This window comes from Rhinatrema bivittatum, chromosome 3, assembly GCF_901001135.1.
Source record: "Rhinatrema bivittatum chromosome 3, aRhiBiv1.1, whole genome shotgun sequence".
Taxonomy (NCBI): Eukaryota; Metazoa; Chordata; class Amphibia; order Gymnophiona; family Rhinatrematidae; genus Rhinatrema; species Rhinatrema bivittatum.
In genome coordinates, this window is record NC_042617.1 from 386,553,547 (window position 1) to 386,571,934 (window position 18,388).

The following is an 18,388-nucleotide window of genomic DNA, read 5'->3' on the forward strand; positions in this document are numbered from 1 at the left end:
GTTGGGAGGCCAGGTCCTGCCATGTCACAAAGACAAAATGAGCATAAGAGTGCTGAGTAGGACTGAGATGCAGGGACAGTCAGCATCACAGCCACTGGGGAAGCCGGGACCCCGCCTGCCCACGTGAAGCAACAATGGTGGAAGAATGTGGCATGGCTCCCAGGGCTGCATTCTGCAGGAGGCAGCACAGCAGACGTTGAGTTTGTGGTGCATGGCAAGGTCAGGATTGCCACTATAGCAGATAAACAGATAAATAATTCCCCCCCCCCCCCCCCCCGACTCGCTCAGAACTCACCATTCACTGATACACAAAAAGCCCACCCTTCATCCCTCACTTCCCACCTATTCACACACACAGCCCACACCCCATCCACTCACACATACACAACAGAGTCCACACACCCTACCCACGGCTTTGACACTAGGGCTGCCAACTGACCTCATGTCAACCATACAGGTTAATCCAGTGCTTGCTTTGCCCCAGTGCAAGTATGGATTTGTAGTTCTGATTGTTCTATTGAGTTCCCTAAAATAATCAGAATTACAAATCCATGCATGCACTGGGGCAAAACCAGGATTGGATTGGCCCATTCACTCTCATGCACACAAACTCGCATATAGAGCCTGGACTTCACCCACGCACATACTCATTTTCACACAGAGCACACACCCCAGCCAGTCTCACACAAACACAGAGGGGCAGATTTTCAAAGGGGTACGCGTGTAGGTTACGTGCGTACCCCCCCGAAAACCTACCCCAACCCCCCCTGCGCGTGCCGAGCCTATCTTGCATAGGCTGCCGGCTCACGCAAAGCCCCGGGATGCGTGTAAGTCCCGAGGTTTTCCTAGGGGGGGGGCGTGTCGCGGCCGGCACGTTGTCGGGGGCGTTCCGGGGGCATGGCCGCAGCCTCTGGACCAGCCCCCGGACCGGACCATGGTGCACCGGCGACCGGCCCGGCAGGTGTAACTTGCGCAACAAAGGTAGGGGGTTTTATATAGGGCCGGGGGGGTGGGTTAGGAAGGGGAAGGTGCGGAGGGAGGTGGAAGGAAAGTTCCCTCCGAGGCCGCTCCGATTGTGGAGCGGCCTCGGAGGGAACGGGGGCCGGCTGCGCGGCTCGGCGTGTTCCGGCTGCCGATTTTGGGCAGCCTTGCACGCGCCGACCCCGGATTTTAACAGATACACGCGGCTATGAGCGTATCTATTGAAAACCGGCGTACTTTTGTTTGCGCCTGGTGCGCGAACAAAAGTACGTGCGCACACTTTTTTTATAAAATCTACCCCAGAGTGTCTCACACACACAGAACCCACACCCCATGTTGGAAATTAAAATGACTCTGGGGGAGGAGTCTGAATGGGAGACACAGCAGTGGAATGTTTGTTATTAGTAGGGAGGTGCAGAGGAGAAGGTACAGCATGTGACATCAGGATGTTAAATTGTGTGTAGAGGACGTTGAAACTATAAGGAACTATAGAAGCAACGGTAGTAGTAGTAGAGCAAGTTGTTAGCTCATGAAAATTAGGTAAATAAACCAGTTGTTTCTCTTCACAAGCAACTGTATGTGCTCATTTACTTTAGCATTCGTCAGGAGGATGCTGTGTACAACATCCCACCTACTCATACAAACCGATACAGTCGCAGACACTGTCATATACACATACATACATACACACTCACACCAATTCTCTCGCATTACCTGCTCATGTGCATGCCACTTGCCAACTCATTTACACAGACAGACACACTGATTTGCCCACATATATGCATGAGCAGATACAGAACCTATCTATATACTCACTTACACCCAGACAGCCACATTCCTCTGTGAGGTTACTATGTGTGCAGAAGAAGGGAGCTGGTGTATGCTAGGGTCGGATTTGGGGCAAAGGGATGCATTATGCAGGAACTGGGCTGGAGCCTGGCTGGAGGAAGGGCAAGTGACTGTCAGGGTTGGGTTAGACTGGAGAGGGAGGGTCGCAGTGTGCTGTGGTTGGGCTGGAGATGGAGGGTAAAGTATGCTAGGAAGGAGAAATCCGGGACCATGCTGGGGAGCAGATGAGTGAGTGCTGACTGAGTCAGCCTGGGGAGAAGAACTGGTGAACACCTCCAATCTGATATGTCCTCCATTGGATTTTCAGAGGGAACCAACTAGTTATAATATCATCTAGATCAGGATTTTCACTGTAACCCTAATAAAATCAACATCCCTTCTAATGAAAACCAGTACTTACTGAATCAAAATAGAGGTTAACTTTATCATTTTCTGGTTCTACTTTTTTAATCGGCTCGTTCTCAGCAATCCCGTACTGATTCAGTTGGAAGCCACTCAGGAAACCTACTTCAAGTAAAGCCATGCCACTCTGGTTTCCGTATACTGAACCTCTATACCTTCATTTAAAAAAATAAAAACAAAGTTTTTGTTTTACATTACAAATACAATGTATACTTATAAACTCTCAAATTGTATTAACTTCTTTGTTAAAACTTTGTTAGAATTCTATAACTGCAGAGAGAATAACACATGGCAGGACGTGCTAGGCTAAGAAGATAACAATAGGCACTTTAGATGCGTTGAGTGCCTTCAGCACTTGAGATGTGTGCGCAAAGTAGGGTGCATATAACAAAACTTGTTGCTCTATCACTTAGGAATCACAAATAACTATCAAAATAAATTATCACAGCTCTGAAATGTAAGTAAAAAAAAAGTTCAATATTTAAATACAAAAAATAAACATTTTCAAAACCTGAGCAGATCTAAACATAAGAGATGTTTTAGAATATTAGAGAGACTTAATAGGAAGCTAGTTCATGCTGATATGGTTGTCATAGTTTTAAACAACACACTCAGTTGCCTTGCATACATATGCCCTTACTTATTAGGGCTTTTTTCCAATACTGGGATGGTAATTTTCAAACAGGCGTGCAGGCGCACATATACGCATGTGTGTCAGTGCGTGTCCAGATACGTGGCAATTTTATATCCTACATGCAAATATGTGCATATGATGGTCCATCAAGCTAGGTTGAGAGAACATGGCACAAATCTCATGTTTGAGTGAGTTTCCTCGCTCCGAGGGTCCTCAAATCTTCACAAGAGAGCACTGTTCTGTTCATACGTCTCACTTTGAATGTCAAAGTGGCCCCTAACCCCCTACACTAATACCTAAACCTCACCTCGAGTTACTAGGTAGGTCTCTCATAGAGATATAAATACCTATCAGGGCAAGGGCATCATGGTTAGGTTCTCTCTCTCTCTCTCTCTCCTTAATAATAATTATGCACATTCTAGGTCAAAAAACTTACCTTGTGCATATCCTTATAGTGATTCGATCTATGTCATTTTTATTATCCTTTACAATTACGTCCAATTCAAAGGCTTCGGTTTTATCTGAATTTCTCCTATGCCTAGCCTCAGGAATTATGTTATAAGCTATGTTGAACTGGAGGATAAAAACACACATTTTAGTTTTTATTCACAAAATGAGCTGTTGCTAATTTGTTTTTGTCTTCCTTTTTCGCTCTCCATTTTTGAACCTCCACCTCCCCAGATGGAATGCCTGGGTGGCTCAGGGGGATCCCTTGCCAGCCCATGGATTGGAATAGCAGCACCTCCTTCGAGGTGCACCCTCAGTTCTGCGCTCTGAATGAATGGATAGCGATTCTGATTTCCCTGATAAAAAGAGAAATACAAGCTCATGTAGGCAGTTGAGTAATAAACATTCCTGGATCAGCATTACCTGAAAAATTAAAGTCCTGTTTGCAACCCTAACAGGAAGACCAGCATGGGGAAATGGTAAAAAAAAATATCCCATAACCTAATTGATGAAATTCTCCCTGGCATATAATTAATGAAAACTGGCTTTCTGCCTATGGCAGATTTCAGATGACTGATGTAAATACTGCACTGATACTTGCTTTTGTATGGGGCTAGCAATGCAGGCTAGTGGGCCAGTACACAGAAATTTGAAGCTAGAGATACCAATTTGACTCCCCTTATCCACTATTCATTGTGTGATCTTTAGTAATCCTTTAACCTCTGTATAAGTGCTTGATTCATCAGTCATTTCCCATAGACATAGAATTTGAGGAAACCTGAAATAAATCAAAACCTAAATGCTCAAACTTACTATCATTTATGCCGGGGAAGGGAGAAGGGAGGAGGTTGTTCAGTGCTAGAGACTTTATCTCAGTAAGGATAGAGACAGGATGGAAACAGTCCCAAGGAAGGTGGCAAAATGGCGGTGGTGGTGGTGGGGGGGGGGGGGGGGTGGTTCTGTTTTAGAAGACCTATGAGGAGAGGCTGAAGAATCTAGATATGTATACCCTGGAGGAGAGGAGGGAAGGAAAGATATGATACAGCCCTTCAGATACCCGACAGGTATTAATGATGCACAAATTTCAAACTTTTTCTATTGGAAAAGAAACAATAGAACTAGGGGTCACGATATGAAACTCCATGGAGGACGACTCAGAGCCAATATCATTAAATAGTTCTTCATGGGAGATGGTGGTGGATGCCTGGAATGCTCTCCCAGAAGAATTAGTGAAGACAAGAACAGATAATGAATGCAAAAAGGCACAAGACGAACACTGCAGATCTCTAAAGGCTTGAAGAAAAGGATGGTGTAACATTTCTGCATGGGGGTAACCTGCTCAGAGCGGCAGATACTAGCCTTAACAGAACACATGGGGGTAACATGCAGGGAGCTGCAGTTACTACCCTTAACAGAATAGGGTAACGTGCTCACAGTAGTAGTTACTACACTTAACAGAATGCATGGGAGTCACCTGCATGGAGTAGCAGCTACTATTAACAGAATGCATGGAGGTAACCTGAATGGAGAAGCAGTTACTACCCTTAACAGTACTCATGGAGGTAACATGCACAGAGCGGCAATTACTACCCTTAACAGTACGCATGGGGGTAAGCTTCAAGGAACAGCAGTTACTACCATAAGCAAATTGCTGGGCAGACTAGATAAACCATTTGTTTTTTCCTGCCATCATTACTATGTTACTATATTAGATGTAAAACCCAGGCACCATGGGTCCTCATTCACAACAATCAGAGTTTTTTCCCTGATTAGGCCTCACCTTCTTCTCTCTATAACCCAGCCACTGCAGTAACAGTCTTCAATGAAGATTCAGAGACCACATTCCATTCACACTTTGTTATGCATGCACCCTGAATACTACCTGTAGTAGTATTCAGGGTGCATGTAAATACTGTTGTTATATAAAAATAATAAATAAATAAATAGATGTATCTTAAGTGAAAAAGTACTTTCTATGAATTGTTTTGAATCTGCTGGTTGTTAGATTCATTGAGTGTCCCCTTGTTTTAGTATTATTTGAAAGGGTAAATAACTGTCCTTTATTTACCTGTTCCTCCCCACACACAATTTTATAAACTTCTACCATGTCCCCTCTCAGCTGTCTCTTTTCCAAGCTGAAGAGCCCTAACCTGCATTGTCTCTCATCATAGGAGTGTTCTTTCATCCCCTTTATCATTTTTGTCGCCCACCTCTGCTATATCTTTTTTTTAGATGGGGTGGCCAGAAACTGCACACAATACTCAAGATAAGGTCACACCATGGATCTATATAAAGCAGGGCTTACCAAACCTGTCTTGTGGACCTCACAGACAGTCGGGTATTCAAGATATCCACAATGAATTTGCATGAGATTAATTTGCATATACCAAGTTTCCATGATATGCAAATCTATCTCATGCATATTAATTGAGGGTATCCTGAAAACCTGACTGGCCGTGGGGGCCCTAGGACAGGTTTGGGAAGCCTTGATATAGAGGCAATATGATATTTTCTTTTTTTATTCTCCATTCCTTTTCTGATCATTCCTAACATTCTAGTTTCTTTTTTGACCGCTGCCACACACTGAGCTGATGACTTCAATGTATTGGCCACAAGAACTCCAAGGTCCTTTTCCTGAGTGTTGACTCCCAATACAGAACCCAGCATTATGTACCTGTAGTTGGGATTATATTTCCCTATGTGCATCACTTTTCACCTTTCTACATTAAACTTTATCTGTCATTCAGATGCCTAGTCTCCTAGTCTCACAAAGTCATAGAAACTATGATCAAACCATGCTGGATCAAACCAAGGGTCCATCAAGCCCAGAATCCTGTTTATAACAGAGGCCAATCCAGGTCACAAGTACCTGGCAGGATTATCAATAGTAGATAGATCCCATGCTGCCTTCTCCTAGGGATGAGCAATGACTTTCCCCAAGTCTAACTGGTAACTTGTCCTGGTAACATCCGCCAGGAACTTGTCCAAACCATTTTTAAATCCAGCTGCAATAACTGTCCTTACCTCTTCCACTGGCAATGAATTCCAGAGCCTAATTGTATGTTGAGTGAAAACATATTTTCTCTAATTTGTTTTAAATGTGTTACTTAGTAATTTCATAGCATGTCCCCTAGTCTTTTTATTTCCTGAATGAATAAACAACCAGACTGCATTCACCCACTCTACTACACTCATAACAACATAAGAATTGCCATATTGGGTCAGGTCAAGGTCCATCGAGCCCAGCAACTTGTTTCCAAAAGTGGTCAATCCAGGTCACAAGTACCTGGCAGATCCCATAAATCAGATCTAATTCCTGTTACTTATTCCCAGGGATAGCCATAGCTAATAAGACGTTATGGACTTTTCCTCCAGGAACTTGTCCAAACCTCTTTAAAACCCCACTAAGCTAGATATCTTGAACACATCTTCTGGCAACAGATTTCACTGTTACTTGCGCCAGCCGCAGCAGACCCGCGGCTCGGCCCCCTCACCTCTTTCACAGTGATCCAGCACCTGGTCCCTCATCTCTGGCGGCTGTGGGCCACCGGCTCCGTCCTCAGGCTGCCCCTGGGGCTTCTGGCTCTGCTACAGTTCCTGATGCTCTGCGTCGGGCCTCTCCACGTGGCCCGCGGAAAGATGCCATCCCAACCAATGCCGCGCCCCTCCCTAGGCACACGCACGCGTGCACAGCTGATCCTTTAATAGGGCCTGCGGCGGGAACCTGGCCGCAGCCCCAGAAGATGATGTCGGCTAAGCTCCGATATATAAGGCCGGGCTCTGCTCTCTCAGATTGCCTTTGCAACAGGTCCCCTTGCTAGTCGAGTACTCGTTGCTTCTTCAGTTCCTGGTTCCCAATCCTGACTGCCTTCGTTCCTGTTTCCTTGTTCCAGTATCTCTCCTTCGGATTGCTAACCTGGTTTGACCCTGCATTGCCTGACTACTCCGTTGCCTCTCTCCAGTCTCGGACCTCTGCATTGCCTGACCACGCCATTGCTTCTCTCCAGCCCTGGACTTCTGCTTCGTCTGACCATCTTTTGATGCTCTCCTCGTCTAGACCTCAGTCTTGCTTGCCACTGCTTCCAGACTGCCGCCAGCCCAGAACCCAGCTTGCTTAAAGACACCTCTTCAGCCTTTGTCCTGGACGTGGTTCTTTCAGGCTTCGGCCTGCTCTTACTCGGGCGCCCTCTGTCAGACTGTGTTCCTATTGGCACCTGGTTCTCCCGGACTCTGCCTCGTCCAGTACAGACTGATACCTACATCAGTTGCTGCCTCTGGGCTGATCTCGATCCACCCATCGACGACCACTGATGGAGACCACCTAAGTCCAGCCGGCCCCGGCACCCAAAGGTTCAACCCATGGGGAATGAGGGCTGGTATAGGTGAAGCGCCAGCCGGCCTCCGTCTGTCAGCCCTCTCTGCCTGCCAACGGTGGGGACCCATAGGATCCCTCCTACGGGTAGCGTCAACCTCACCACAGCCCAAGGGTCCACCTCCGGCGTAACATTCACAGGTTAATAGTCTGCTGAATGAAAAAAGTACTTTGTACAAGATGTTTTGAATCTGCTGATTGATAGTTTCATGGAGTGTCTCCTTATATTAGTATTATTTGAAAGGGGTAAAAATAACCATCCTTTATTTTCCTGTCCCATTCCACTCATGATTTTATAGACTTCTTTCATGTCCCATCTCAGCTGCCTCTTTTCCAAGCTGAAAAGTCCTAGCCTGTGCATCCTCTCATCACAGGAGAGTTGTTCCAACCCCTTTATCATTTTTGTTACCTTCCTCTGCACCTTTTCTAGTTCCTCTATGTGTAACACTGACGGAGAAAGTGGATCCTTGTTATTGTGGTATGGATGGTGCAGCCTATCAGATGAACCTACTAGGCCTACATTGGCAGTTGGTAGAGAAGCCCGTAGGCTGGACCAACTAGAGCTTTGCCTGTATTATCCACCTCCTGCGAAGGTTAAACCCTTTGGGTTATGGCAGCCGGCAGGTGGGTCTGTCCAGAGTGAGTATCCAATCCAGGCATGGGTTGTGGCAGGCAGCAGAACAGATACCAAGCCGGAGGTTGGTACAGGAAGCAAACAATAGAAAGGTTACCTAGCCAGAGGTCCAAGCAGGAAGCAGACAGCAGAATGGTTACCAAGCAAGAGGTTGGGGCAGGCATCAGACAGTGAAGTCAGGAGGCAGGCCAAGTTCAAGATCCAGGGAAGCAATTCAAGATGAACAGGACAAACAAGGCATACAGGGCTAACAAGTCAGGTAAGGAAGGGCACTGACAGGGACAGGGAACCCAGAAGGATGAACAGTGAACATGACAATGAGAAGGCAACCAAGGAGACAAGGAAATAAGACTGGAACAGGCAAGGCACAAGGAAGGAACAAAACACAATTAGCAACATGCACTGGGACACAAGAGTGCCAGGGGACCTGTTGCTGAAGCGAGGAACTAATGCAGATTCGGCACTTAAATAGTCCAATGAGTGATGTCATCGAAGTGCACCAATCCAAGGTTTCCCATCCCTGTGTACATAAGTTATAAGCATAGGTGCTCACACCAGTGGCATTCCCGCAATGGCAAAGAGGAGGGCCAGAGCAGCAAGACCATCATGGGATCCCATCCCCACAAAGGCGAAGAGGAGAGCCGGAGCAGCAAGGTCATCATGGGATCCCATTCCTGCGACAGCGAAGAGGAGGGCCGAAGCAGCAAGGCTGTCGTGGGATACCATCCCCATGACAGCAGAAATAGGAGTTTGCCTATGCCTAATGAAAAGGCACCATGTGTGTGGGGGTGAGAATGGGAGCCTGGGTGTGTGTGTGGGTGAAAATGGGAGTCTGGGTGTATGTGTGTGGATTAGAATGGGAGCCTGGGGGGTGTAGAGGTGAAAATGGGAGCCTGCGTATGTGTGTGGATGGGAATGGGAGCCTGGGTGTGTGTGGGATTAGAATGAGAGCCTAAGAGTACGTGTGGATTAGAATGGGAGCCGGGGGTGTGTGAGTGTGTTGGGGGTTGAGATTGGGAGCCTGGATGAGTGGGTGGATTAGAATGGGAGCCTAGGGGTATGTATGGATTAGAATTGGAGCCTGGGGAGTGTTGGGGGTGAGAATGGGAGCCTGGCTGTGCGTCTGTGTGTGTATAAGAATGGGTACCTGGGTGTGCACCTATGTATGAGCATGGGAGCCAGGGACTGAGAATGAGAGGTTGTGTTTGTGGTAGAGCATGTGAGAGTGAGAGCTTGAGTGTGTGTGCATGGTAGAGCATGTGAGAGTGAGATCTTGTGTATGTGAGGGAGTCTGTGAGAGAAAGCATGAGCCTCTGTGTGTGTGTGTGTGTGTGTGTGTATAACAGAGCATTTAGAGTGAGAGCATGTGCGTGTGTGTGAACAGAATGTGAGAGTGAGAGCTTATGTGTGTGAGGGAGTCTGTGAGAGAAAGCATGAGCCTCTGTGTGTGTGAGTGTGTATGTGTGTGAGAAAGGGAAGAAGACAGTAGGTGAAGAAATAGAATGAGAAGAGAGACCCTAAAAACAAATTAGGAAATGACAGACAAGGGAAAAGTGTAAAAAAAAGAGATTGGGATCAACTGATTAGAAAAATACAAAGATCAGACAAAAAGGTAAAAAAAAAAATATTTTGAGATTTTAACAATTGGAATATGCCATCTTTGGGAATGAGCATTTTTTATATTTTTGTATTTTGCTCTTTCTTCAGTATTCCACTGTTCAGAGTCTAGTTTCTCAGGTTTTTATTTCGGTTTTGTCTGCTTGTTTCTGTTTCTAATTGTAACAACTTATTTCTAATGGGGCCGATTCAGTATAGTGCGCTCGGCTGAGCGCACCTTTAGCCCCGGTTTGGCCACGTGTTTTTGACGCTTTCTGCAAAGAGGATTACTAGTAAAAGGTTTGCAATTTCATATTTAAGTTCTTTTTTGACTCTGGGATGGATGCTCTTCGGTCCTAGTGACATCACTCTTTCATTTGACAATATGATTTATTACAGCCTACATTATTACAGAGTTTTGATTTAGTTGCATGGAATCTCCACTATTAAAGAATGTTTCAGGTGTGGGCATGTTCCCAGCATCCTCCTTAGTAAAAAGACTGAGCCAAATAATTCATTTAGAATTTCTGCTATTTCCTTCTCTTCCTGAGCATCCTTTTTACCTCTCAAGTCATCTAGCAGCCCAACTGACTCCCTCACAACCTTTTTGCTTCAAAGGTACTTGAAAATAGTTTTTATTATTAATTTTTGTCTTTCTGGCAAGCTTCTTCTCAAATTCTCTCTTGGCCTATCTCACTACTGTTTTACATCTAACAAAGTCAGTGCTTATGCCCTTGCCTGTTTTCATCATTTGAGTCTGCTTTCCATTTCCACTTCTAGAGCATGATCGTTAGGGATGTGAATCGTTTTTTGACGATTTAAAATATCGTCCGATATATTTTAAATCGTCAAAAATCGTTAGAGGCGATATATAATAGGAATTCCCCCGATTTATCGTCAAAAATCGTAAATCGGGGGAAGGGGGAGGGCGGGACAACCGGCACACTAAAACAATCCTAAAACCCACACCAACCCTTTAAAATAAATCCCCCACCCTCCCGAACCCCGCCAAAATGTCTTAAATTACCTGGGGTCCAGTGGGGGGTGTCCCGGTGTGATGTTCCACTCTCGGGCCACGGGTGCGTTGATAGAAATGGCGCCGGCGCTACCATTGCCCTGTCATATGACAGGGCAAAGGTAGCGCCGGCGCCATTTGGTTCCTGTCCCCCGATGTCACGAGCGTAGGACATCGCTCCCGGACCCCCGCTGGACCCCCAGGGACTTTTGGCCAGCTTGGGGGGGCCTCCTGACCCCCCACAAGACTTGCCAAAAGTCCAGCGGGGGTCCGGGAACGACCTCCTGCACTCGAATTGTGTTGCCGTAATGCAAAATGGCCATACGGGCGGCGCCATTTTGCAACGAGTATTGCAAAATGGCGCCGGCCGTATGGCCATTTTGCATTACAGCAACACGATTCGAGTGCAGGAGGTCGTTCCCGGACCCCCGCTGGACTTTTGGCAAGTCTTGTGGGGAGTCAGGAGGCCCCCCCAAGCTGGCCAAAAGTCCCTGGGGTCCAGCGGGGGTCCGGGAGCAATCTCCTACGCTCGTGACGTCGGGGGGACAGGAACCAAAATGGTGCTGGCGCTACCTTTGCCCTGTCATATGACAGGGCAAAGGTAGCGCCGGCGCCATTTCTATCAACGCACCCGTGGCCCGAGAGTGGAACATCACACCAGGACCCCCCCCCCCCACTGGACCCCAGGTAATTTAAGACATTTTGGGGGGGTTCGGGAGGGTGGGAGATTTATTTTAAAGGGTCGGGGTGGGTTTTAGGGTTGTTTTAGTGTGCCCGAGAGTGGAAGATCACACCGGGACCCCCCCACTGGACCCCAGGTAATTTAAGACATTTTGGGGGGGTTCAGGAGGGTGGGGTATTTATTTTAAAGGGTCGGGGTGGGTTTTAGGGTTGTTTTAGTGTGCCTGAGAGTGGAAGATCACACCGGGACCCTCCCACTGGACCCCAGGTAATTTAAGACATTTTGGGGGGGGGGGGGGTTCGGGAGGGTGGGGGATTTATTTTAAAGGGTCGGGGTGGGTTTTAGGGTTGTTTTAGTGTGCCGGTTTTCCCGCCCTCCCCCGATTTACGATTTACACGATATTTAAAAAAACAAAACTGCGACGATCCGATTCCCTCCCCCCCAGCCGAAATCAATCGTTAAGATGATCGATCACACGATTCACATCTCTAATGATCGTCCCTAATGCTGGCCCAATGAGCAGATCCAGATCTGGGAATCAAAATTAGGTCTCCGTAAATGGTAACACGTGGTGCTGCCCATGGGCATTGGGCCAGTCAATATGGTTAATCTTACTAATAGTATAATATGACAGAACCTGATTCTGGTTACCGCTGTGTTTTATCGGATTATAAGAGAGGATAATTGCCAGTCTGGAAACATCATTTATCTTTTTGGTACCTGAACAATAGCAAATCCATTCCCCTGTGCTGTGACAGTTATTGCGAAAGATTGGAACACATTTAACTGCAAAAATAAAAAATAAAAAACACATTAGAACAAGAAATGCATTTTCTTGTTAGAAATGTAATTTAACCATAAAGATATAAGAAATGTTTACCTGATGACTCTGTAGCACCAACAGATTTTGAGAATTAATCTGAAAGGTTGTTTGCAAAGTTGAACCAGGCCCAGTAACTGAGATAGTCAAACCAGTGTTGCCAACAGAATACCGAGATGCAAACTGGGACATGGCTTGCAGAGCCATTATAGTATCCTGTGAAAAGTGATGAATGCATCATAAATTTAGGGATGTTCACTGTTCTGCTGCATTTTTCCTAAAGTGACCTTACATAGAAATGGGATATAGTCCACTGGAACCTGAGCTCCCTATTACCATTTCAGGGCCATTATGTCTTTATCAGTCTTAGTGCAGCGTTTCAGTAGCTATATTGGTACTGGAGAAAGAACGGATTCTTTGCAGGTTGTGAAATCTTTATTGGACCAACATATGAAGTAATCCAATCCATTTTATCAATTGTGAAAGCTCAGCTCTACAAATAAAGAGCAGGTGTCATAGCAGTGCTCTTCTGGACAAGAGACACAGAATGGCAGCTCCCTTAGTTAGAGTCTGATGGAAGAACACATTTAAAGCAGCAGGTAGATGTTGCTATACAATAAGGCAATGTTTGGAATGACCTCCAGGGGGCCATGAGTTCTGCCTCCATGGCTTCGTAAATTTGTATATTTTTTCTGTACTAGCTTGGTTTTTTTTTTGGTTTATGCAGAAATGTAACCATACTATATAATTATAGGTTATTGTGCATACAATAATGATAGTTCTTTCCCCTATGATTGTAATCATATGGCGTATCAGAGCTGTTTCTCACCTGGGTAGATGAATAACCTCCAAGGTGACTCCTTTGCTGACTGAGCCACTTCAGGATAGGAATACCTTCATTAATACGATTTTGCTGGAAGTGTGAGAGCAATCCATAAGCAGCTGTCTCAATATCTGAGGATCGTGGCTGCCAATAGTTAGACAACCCAGTAGTTGGCGAGGACCAAAACTTTGTTTCAGCTAAAAAGTAAAAAAAAAAAAAAAGAAGAGAGAAGGAAGTTAAAAGAATTGTAACCACAAGCAAATGTTCAGAAAACGTATATGTATTTGTTAATCTTCTTTTATGTATGTTGTTATGTACCCCGCCCTGAACTTTGGAGGGAGCGCTATCAAGTAATTTTAAATAATTAAATAAAAATATGTGGGTTACATTTAAAAGGAGAAGAAGTGCCAGATTAATAAAAAGATGCAAATTCTAATCTGTAAAGAGAGGTTTTCCAATTGAGATTATTCTCTTTAAATAACAAGAGTATGAGAGAGATGAGATTATCTTTTGCAACTGCATGAATTGCAAGGGCCTCATCAGAATCTGATAGGGGATATTTCCATATCAATAACTATTAGAATTGTGACAAGATTTTTTTTTTTTTCTACCATAGTCAAGTGTGAAAATTTGCCACCTCATCATCTATCCTCCTCCCCTCCCCTTCCCTTCTTCTACTTTATTGGACAATGCCCTAAATTTCCACAACAGATTTAAAATTTGGCTGACATTGAATATATTGGAGTGAAATTTCAAAGGAGTTACATGCGTAAAAGTAGCATATAACGTGGCAATTTTCATAACTGCATTTACACACATAAAACGTTTTCAAAATTTAGCCCTATGGAGTGAATTTTCAAAAGAGTTATGGGGCAGATTTTAAAAGCCCTGCGCAAGTAATTCCAGCCGGATTTACATGCACAGGGGACTTGCTCACTGGCATGCCTATGTTGCATAGGCTGCCGGCACACGCAAAGCCCTGGGACGCGCGTAAGTCCTGGGGCTTTGCTTGGGGAGCGTGTCGTGGGCGTGTTGGGAGCGGTGCGGCATTCGGGGGCATTCCAGGGGTGGGGGCGTGGGACGTGGTGCTGGCCTGGGGGCGTTCCTGGGGCGTGGCCGAGGCCTCCGAACCAGCCCCCGGGCCGGGGAATGGTGAGCTGGCAGCCGGCCGGCATGCGCAAGTTATGCCTGCCTTGGGCAGGCGTAACTTTTTGAACAAAGGAGGGGGGGATTTAGTCAGCGGCAGCGCGCGCATGTTATAAAATCGGGCGTAGATTTGTTCGCGTCGGGTTGCGTGAAGTTGCACTCTTCAACTCCACTAATCTACAAATTTGTCTGCTCTACTGCCCCCCCCCCCCCCCACATTCACTAGACAACAACTGCTCTCCACTAATCGAAGTTTTAATGACCAACATTACCCTAAATAAACCTACTATTATCTTAGGTGACTTCAACATTCACATGGATACAATCCCTATTTCTTCAACTTGCCAAACTCTCATTTATGCGCTATCTACGCTACAGTTAAATCAAATCATTAATGCCCCTATGCACAAAGCTGGTCACATTTTAGATCTCATCTTCATCAACAAAAATAATTGGTTATCTTATAACACAAATATAACTAATATCCCCTGGTCAGACTACCACCTGATTCAAACCAATTTGACTTCCAAACTAAAACTCACAACATCTCAAAACATCCCTATGATTGTGAATTACTGCCTCCCTCTTTAACACAGAAACTCTCCAACAAAAACTACCATCCAAATTATCTAAAATTGATCTATCCAACTCAGAAAATGCCATAAACTCGTGGTTCAATATAACCAAATCTGTTGCTGACAACATAAACCCTGTCATCTCAAAGACTATTAAAACCTCTCATCATCATAAAGAATGGTACAATAACAACATTAGAACTGCTAAACAACAGCTCAGAAAAAAGGAAAAGGCATGGTGCAAGAACAAAACATCAGTCCTGCTATCTATCTATCGAAACGCTCTAGCTCTCTACAAATCTCTTATTATCAACACAAAAAAGCAATCTTTTTCCTATGAAAATTAATAATTTCCATCACAACCCAAGAATGCTATTTTCTATAGTACAAAATCTCATAAAAACTGCAAACAAACCTTTATCACCATGCACTAAAACTGGAAGCAATGAATTTGCCGACTTCTTTAATATGAAAATAATAAATCTAACCAACAATAATCTCGACAATTACAATCATAACATTATGATGAATCCTAATGAAATCCCAAAATGGTCAAACTTTGACACAGCTTCGTCCCTTGAAATTCAATCTCTCTTTAAAAAAATGAACCTTGCCAATCACCCATTTGACTATATCCCCATTTCTACACTAAAATCAATTGAAACTATATTATCTAAAACACTCACAGAGATAGTAAACCTTTCTCTTACAGAAGGAATTTATCCCAACTCTCTCCAATCTGCAGTAATTAAGCCTATCATTAAGAAGATTAATCTTGATCCAAACAATCCAATTAACTACCGCCCTATATCAAACCTACCACTATTAGCCAAAATCATAGAAAAAGTTGTTCACACTCAGCTCTCAGATCACTTAGAGTTAAACAATATCCTTTCTCCAAATCAATATGGTTTCAGAAAAAACCTCAGCACTGAAACTTTACTACTCTCAATGACTGACACTTTGCTCAGAGGCTTTGACAATGGACAAAAATACCTACTCATCATGCTAGACCTTTCTGCAGCTTTTGACACGGTTAACCAAAATATTCTTTTGGACCGTCTTTTTGATATTGGACTTATCGACATAACCCTATGATGGTTTTCATCATACCTCTCCAACAGAAACTACCAAGTCTCAATTAACAACACCTTATTCAAAAAAATTTACCTACATACTGGAGTGCCTCAGGGTTCCGCTCTTTCTGCAACACTCTTCAAAATATACCTTCTTCCATTATGCCATCTACTAAAAGATCTCGGCTTGACCCACTTCCTCTATGCTGATGACATACAAATTCTAATACCAATCAAAATTCACTGGATGAAACCTATATGAACACAGCCACATACTTATCCACAATCAAACAACTACTAACCCACTTAAAACTTATAATAAACATCGACAAAACTGAAATAATTACCTCACCTCCAGCTCCACTTTTGCTTGAGAATCATAAAGAACCAATTTCCCCAGTAACTCATAAACACAACCTAGGAGTGATCATAGACAATGAACTTTCACTAAAAAACCATATTACAACCAAAATTAAAGAAGGATATTACAAACTATTAACACTAAGACGCCTAAAACCATTTCTAACCACTGAAGACTTCAGATCTGTTCTTCAACTGCTCATTTTCTCAAGCATTGATTATTGCAATTCTCTATTACTTGGTCTACCAGCCTCCTATGTCAGACCACTACAAATCCTATAAAACACAGCAGTGAGAATCTTAACTGGCACAAAAAAAATTGAACACATTAAACCCATCCTTATTTTCCTACACTGGCTACCAATTAAATATAGAATAGAATACAAAACCCTGACCATCACATACAAATTTATACATAATGATCAATCAAACTGATCATCCACTAACCTCATTCCTCACTTGACTCAAAGAAACCTACGTTCAAACAACAAGAGCATTCTAAAAATTCCCCCTGTCCGATCAGCACAGCTAACAACCACCCGTGAAAAAGCTTTCTCCATCACCAGTCCTAAATTATGGAACTCACTTCTGATGGACCTTAGAATGCAACCCAACTTAAAAACATTCAAAAAGGATCTGAAAACTTGGCTGTTCTTCAAAGCTCACAATGACACCCTAATCCTCTCAACTACCCCACAGCAACAGAACTCCCAAACGAATCTCAACATCCTTAACTCCTAATGACTTCATAACTCCGATTCATCTCCTATTATAAATGTTACAGTTTTTCCCATAGTTTGTTATCCTATTACCTTTATTTTCCATGTACTTTCAACCTTTCTTTGTTGATGATCTTTGTATTACCCATCCTAATATCCCCTTATTGAAATATGTATTTCTAATATCTCCTGTTGAAATATGTAAACCGTTGTGATGGCATTACCAACTGATGGTAATTAAAACTAAAAAATAAATAAATAAATAATGCATGTTTCACTTTGAAAATTGCCCAAGGAAAAGTACCTGCTATTTTATACAGTTAATTTTTCCGAGAAAAAAATATGCACAAATGCAAAAGTATGCGCCTAGTTCCAAACCCCACTTCAACCTTGCCCCCAGAAACACCTCTCCCTATTGTGGATAAAAGTGCACTCGATATGAACCTGTACACATTCTTTTAACCAACTATAATGTGGGCAATTTTCTAAATACCCGTTTAGTCACAGAAATGGATTAAAACATTACTGCTTAAATGTACATTGTTGCAGTGCTGCCATGGTAAATCTGATTTTATAAGACTTTTACTGGACAATAAAGGCCTAATTTACTAAGGCTTTTTTCCCATTCTGTATCTATGGGAAAAATGCTTAGCGAATGAGGCCCAAGTTGTTTTAACAAATTTTTTTTTAACAGAAATGGGAGTGTCATTCATTGTGGATGAAATGTACCATATAAGAAAACATTGTGAGTAGGGACTTTTGGGAGAAAAAGTAGCCTCAGTTTAGTCCTTGAAAAGCAAAAAAAAAAAGCTAAAAATTCCGGTTTTATGCATCCATCCAAAAAAAAATCCTAATTACTTGGAAGAAATTGACATTCTTTAAACCCCTAAAATCAGAAGCCCTACATACAATCTGTAGTGTATTCATCATGTTTAAAAATCTACAAATCACTGTCTTGTTACATAAGTTCAATTCATGGATTCCTACTTAAGCAAAGCAAGAAATACTCTGGGCCTCAGTCAAAAAGGGTTTTTTCCTATTCTGGGCCTATGGAAAAAGCAGGTATATTCTGCTCTCTCTCTATAGCTTCTCAAAAACCTCTTCTTCCTAAACAGAATGTTTATTCATAAGGTCAACAGATGAAGAAAACGTAACTTGAGCCACTTCAGGGCCAGATGTATTAAAGAGGTTTTTTCCCCCATTTTGTATCTATGGGAAAAATGGTTATCGCATCAGGGTCATACATTAGGTAAAAAA

General features: G+C 43.6%; 1 protein-coding gene across 1 annotated transcript in view; it reads right to left on the bottom strand.

Annotated features, from left to right (window-relative positions):
• LOC115088601 (CD109 antigen-like) overlaps positions 1 to 18,388 on the bottom strand; it is a 220,564-nt gene that overhangs the window by 13,662 nt on the left and 188,514 nt on the right. The window contains exons 35-39 of the mRNA XM_029596859.1: positions 13,262 to 13,452; positions 12,493 to 12,648; positions 12,333 to 12,398; positions 3,303 to 3,439; positions 2,231 to 2,387 (exon numbers count right to left, since the gene is read on the bottom strand). Coding sequence (XP_029452719.1) covers positions 2,231 to 2,387; positions 3,303 to 3,439; positions 12,333 to 12,398; positions 12,493 to 12,648; positions 13,262 to 13,452 — 707 coding nt within the window. The remainder of the gene's footprint in view (positions 1 to 2,230; positions 2,388 to 3,302; positions 3,440 to 12,332; positions 12,399 to 12,492; positions 12,649 to 13,261; positions 13,453 to 18,388) is intronic.